We start from the raw sequence: 5,137 nt of genomic DNA on the forward strand, positions 1-5,137 counted from the left end.
CATAATAACATCAAAATACGTCAATAATAACTCAAAAATATGTCAATAATAACAACAAAATATGTCCATAATAACATTAAAATATGTCCTTAAGGATATAACATAGATATCATCATACTATAAAATCAACATCTTAATAACACTAAAATATGACTATAATAACACTAAAATATGTCCATAATAACACCAAATAATGTTCATAATAATATTAAAATATGTCCTTAATGATACAATATAGATATTATAATAACACCCAAATATGTCCATTATAATACAAATATATGTCTCTAATAACACCAAAATATGTTCATAATAGCACCAAAATATGTCAAAAATAACACCAAAATATGTCCTTAAGGATACAACATAGATATCATAATAACACCAATTACATTAAAATATGTCAATAATAACACTAAAATATATCTATATTAACACCAAAAATTGTCATTAATGATACAACATAAATATCATAATAACACTGAAATATGTCCATAATAACACCAAATTATGTTCATAATAAACCACAATATGTCATTAATGATACAACGTAGATATCATTATAACACTGAAATATGTACATAATAACACAAAAATATGTCCATAATAACATCAAAATATATCCATTATAACACAAAAAAATATCCTTAAGGATGCAACATGGATATCATAATAACACTGAATCAACGACCTAACAAAATTAAAATATGTCTATAATAACACCAAAATAAATTCAGAATGCAATGTAGATATCATAATAACACCAAAATCAATGGCCTAATAACAACAACATAAGTCCATAATAACACTAAAATATGAGTGGACAAATTAAAACTCTAATAACACCGAAATATATCAAGGATTCAACGTAGACATCACCATAATAACACTGAATAAAAAAAAAAACTAAAATATGTCCATAAAAACACCAAAATGTATCTTGACAAATTAACACCCTAACAACACCAAAATATGTCTATGGAATAACGTAGATATGTCCATAATAACACCAAATCAACTAATAAATAACAACAAAATTTCTCAAAAATAGCACAAAAAATATGTCCAGACAAATTACCGCTCTTATTACACCAAAATATGTCCAGGATACAACACCACATATCACCATAATAATACCAAATCATCAATAAAATAATATCATGTTACCACAAAAATGATCATTTTATTTAAATTAAATGAAATAACACCTAACAAATATAAAATTCCACCAAGTTGCATGTATAATGACACCATCACCACAAGTCCACCAAAGTTAAACCAAATTATCACTGTAATTGCAACTCAACTGAAATACAACTACGATGCCACTATAGTAACACCAAATTAACAACCTAATCATTCAAATTACCATAAAAAAATTGTATTAAAACATTGATTCAACATAAGAGCTACACCATATTACCACCATAATTACAAGAATCAACACCAAATAACATTATATTACCACCAAGGTGTTATTAGTGCAATATTATGATATTATTATGATATAAATGTGGTTATACTATTGTGTCATTAGCGTTATGGTTTGATATTATTGTCATACAAATGTGATTGTACAGTGATCATTTGTGTAGTATTATAATGTTATTGTGATATAAATGTGGTTGTATTGTGATGTTATTAGTGTAATGGTATGATGTTATTGTTATACAAATTTCGTTGTATAATAATGTTACTAGTGTGGTCGTATTGTGGTGTTAATAATGTGATTGTATGGTGGTGTTATAGTGTTGTTGTAATGTGGGGTTAATAGTGTGGTCGTATGGTGGTGTTATTAGTGCAGTGTTATGGTGTTATTGTGATATAAATGCGGTTGTATTGTGGTGTTATTAGTGGTATTGTATGATGTTCTTGTCATCCAGATGTGGTTGTATAATGGTATAGTTAATGCAGTATTATGATGTTATTGTGATACAAATTTGGTTGTATTGTGGTGATATCAGTGTAATGTTATGGTGTTATTGTCATGCAAATGTGACTGTATACTGGTGTTATTAATGTGGTTGTGTGGTAGTGTTATTAATGTCATATTATGATGTTATTGTGATACAAATGCAATGTTATTAGTGTGGTATTATATGAGGTTAATAGTGCGGTTGTAGAGTGGCGTTACTAGTGCAGTATTATGATGTTATTATGATACAAATGTGGGTGTAATGATTTGATGTTATTGTCATATAAATGTGGTTGTATAGTGGTTTTATTAGTGTGGTTATGTGGTGGTGTTATTAGTGTAGTATTATAATGTTATTTTGATACAAATGTGGTATTATTGTGATGTTATTAATGTGGTTGTATAATGATGTTATCAGTGCAGTATTATGATATTATTATGGTACAAATATATTTGTATTATTGTGTTATTAGTGTTATGGTATATTGTTATTGTCATACAAATGTAGTTGTATAAGAATGTTATTAGTGTAATATTATGATGTTATTGTCATACAAATGTATTTGTATTATGATATTATTAATGTTATGATATGATGTCATTATCATATAAATGTGGTTGTACAGAGGCGTTATTAATGCAATATTATGGTGTTATTATGATACAAATGTGATTGTATTATGATGTTATTAGTGTTATTGTCATACACATGTGGTTGTACAATGGTGTTATTAATATGATCATATTGTGGTGTTAATAGTATGGTTGAATGGTAGTGTTATTAGTGTAGTATTATAGTGTTATTGTGTTAAAAATGTGACTGTATTGTGATGTTATTGTGATAGTATTATACTAGTTTGATGGTAGTATTCTATTGTTTCGCTCGTGATAAATCTTACAACCATAATATTGGGTGGTAAGATGAGATACTTTCTCTTACAAAACTAAATTATCATTCCATATGGTTAACAAAATAGGTGAATCCTATATGAAGCAATGATTATCTCAGTTACATAAATTTTTGAATGCATGTCAAGCACACAACCAAATTTACCTAGATGCTCTCTGTCGACTCTTAAGCTTTCTATTTTTCTTGGGTTCTTTCATTTTTCTATATTAGTTTGCTTGAAAACACAAAGAGAAGTACATTAGTTCACAGTATAAACCCTAAATCATTTCGCAAGAGTTGTTTTAGAAAAACCTAAACATCACAAGAACTACATGGGGGAGAGAGAGAGAGATCGTGAATGTTTCTCGTCCAACGACCGACAGTGCGAGGGATTTCAAACGAACCAAACCATAACTACTAAAATTGCACATAAAAATTGCTCCATAAAACCCTACCCCATGACAATAGAATAAAATAGAGATTGAAGATACTCAAAGGGTTTGTTTTGGAAACTATGGGCTGATTCGGTCCTCATCACACACCAATCTATACACCTTATTTGTTTTTTTGAGTGGACTAATGGCGAAATATCATAGAAGTGTGGAGGCATTGCTAAGTCTAACTTTACGCATTCGGCTATTGTCTCCTCCCTTGCCTCCTCCATGGGCGAAAGCGCAGCCATGGTCTTGGCTTCTCTTCCCCAGTCCTCTCCCGCTTCTTTGTTGTCTCCGCCGGAGGTCCCCATGGAGCTCCACATGCAGAACCGAGAAAAGCTCGTCCATGCCCTTCGCGATCACCTCTTCGCTGCCTCTCAACCTGTCCGAGGTTTCGTTCTTCTCCAGGTAACTCATATTCCCATTGCCCACGTTGCTGAATTGAATTTTTGATTCCCACTGATTGCCTATCTGTATTCTCTCAGGGTGGTGAAGAGCGGACCAGATATTGCACGGATCATACGGAGCTTTTCAGGTTTTTTGCTCCCTTTTAAATTTGTCGTAAAACTATTGTTTGTGGATAAATCGAGTTCTGGCCGTGGCTGATTGGTTCTTGGCAGGACTTATACTGTTTCTTTATTGTTAAATTGATGTTATTTTATCGTATTACTAATGTCGAGAAGTAAAACAAAGTTTGGTCGGTGGTATCATGTTTGAGTTATATTTCCTCTTCATGAGTGGTTCTTCCTTTGTTTTTTTCTTCTGTACTTAGAGGTCCGTGACCTGTAATAGAACTAAAAACATATCATTCAAACTAGGAACGATAAAATTTATGAATGTGTAAAAATCCCTATAATCGGGTCTTTTTGTTAAAAATGACAATAGTTTCAAAACTATGCAAATATGGACAATTGTTAACTTATTTTTTGTAAACAAGTGTAGCTTTTAACATTATTTCTTAAAATCCTGATGGTACATTTTCCTTGTTTGCAGTGTATTGAAACTAGCATCCTTTTTCTAAAAACTAAGCTATACAAATAGCTGTAAAATTTGTAAGCAATGGTTTTAAAATGTTGTTATTTTTGGGTTTAAATGCTTTATACTGTTTCAAGAAGATTGTCTTATTTTTAGAAGGTAATACTTCTTTATATGAAAATTATATAGAATGCAAATAGCTATGCTCAGTCTATGGATTAAACTGCAAGCGAGTAGGTTCTGTACTGGATGATAAGCCTTTTTTATTTGCACTTATAAATGACATTGTTTTGGCTTTTTACTGTTTTCATGTACTAGAAGCTTCTGTATGACCATTTGCAGATCTTATTTTCAGGCAAGAAAGCTATTTTGCTTACTTATTTGGAGTCAGAGAACCGGGTTTCTATGGGGCCATTGTAAGTGCTTTCTACCGTACATTTTTTTCTCTACTCATTTTTTAATGTAGTTGCATGCATCTAATATTTGTCTATGCCTTTTCACTATATCATTAAGCAATCTGGAAACTTTTTATTCAGCTTATTAATGATAATATATTAATATGTAACTATTTTACATTCTTTTAGTTTTTAGAGTCTTTAATGACACTGAACCATTATGACCATGAGTTCTTATTCATATAGAGCATCCATGTGTCCATGCTTTTTAAATATTTTTAAAATATATTCATATTTTAATATGTGATAAAGAATTATTATATATTTCATTTGTTGCTCTTGAGTATTTAGTAATGTATTGAGGACCTTACTATATATAAAGAATGCATTAGGATTGAATGAATCATTTGAAGATCACTGAATGAAAATTATGGTGGCCCAATTTTTTTTTTTCTTTCATTTGTGATGTATTCACTCTCATTATCCCTTAGGCTTGTATTGTTTCTTTTTCTCTTTCCCTCCCTCTCAT

At 30.3% G+C, this 5,137-nt stretch overlaps 1 protein-coding gene across 1 annotated transcript in view; it reads left to right on the top strand.

Moving 5' to 3' along the window:
• The first annotated feature begins 3,356 nt into the window (after positions 1–3,356).
• Positions 3,357–5,137, top strand: part of LOC110030673 (xaa-Pro dipeptidase) — an 89,685-nt gene continuing 87,904 nt past the window's right edge. The window contains 3 exon segments of the mRNA XM_020733510.1: positions 3,357–3,646; positions 3,724–3,773; positions 4,569–4,629. Of these exon segments, the coding sequence (XP_020589169.1) occupies positions 3,467–3,646; positions 3,724–3,773; positions 4,569–4,629 (291 nt within the window). The 5' untranslated portion in view covers positions 3,357–3,466.

This window comes from Phalaenopsis equestris, unplaced genomic scaffold (genome assembly GCF_001263595.1).
Source record: "Phalaenopsis equestris unplaced genomic scaffold, ASM126359v1 Scaffold000750, whole genome shotgun sequence".
Classification (NCBI taxonomy): Eukaryota; Viridiplantae; Streptophyta; class Magnoliopsida; order Asparagales; family Orchidaceae; genus Phalaenopsis; species Phalaenopsis equestris.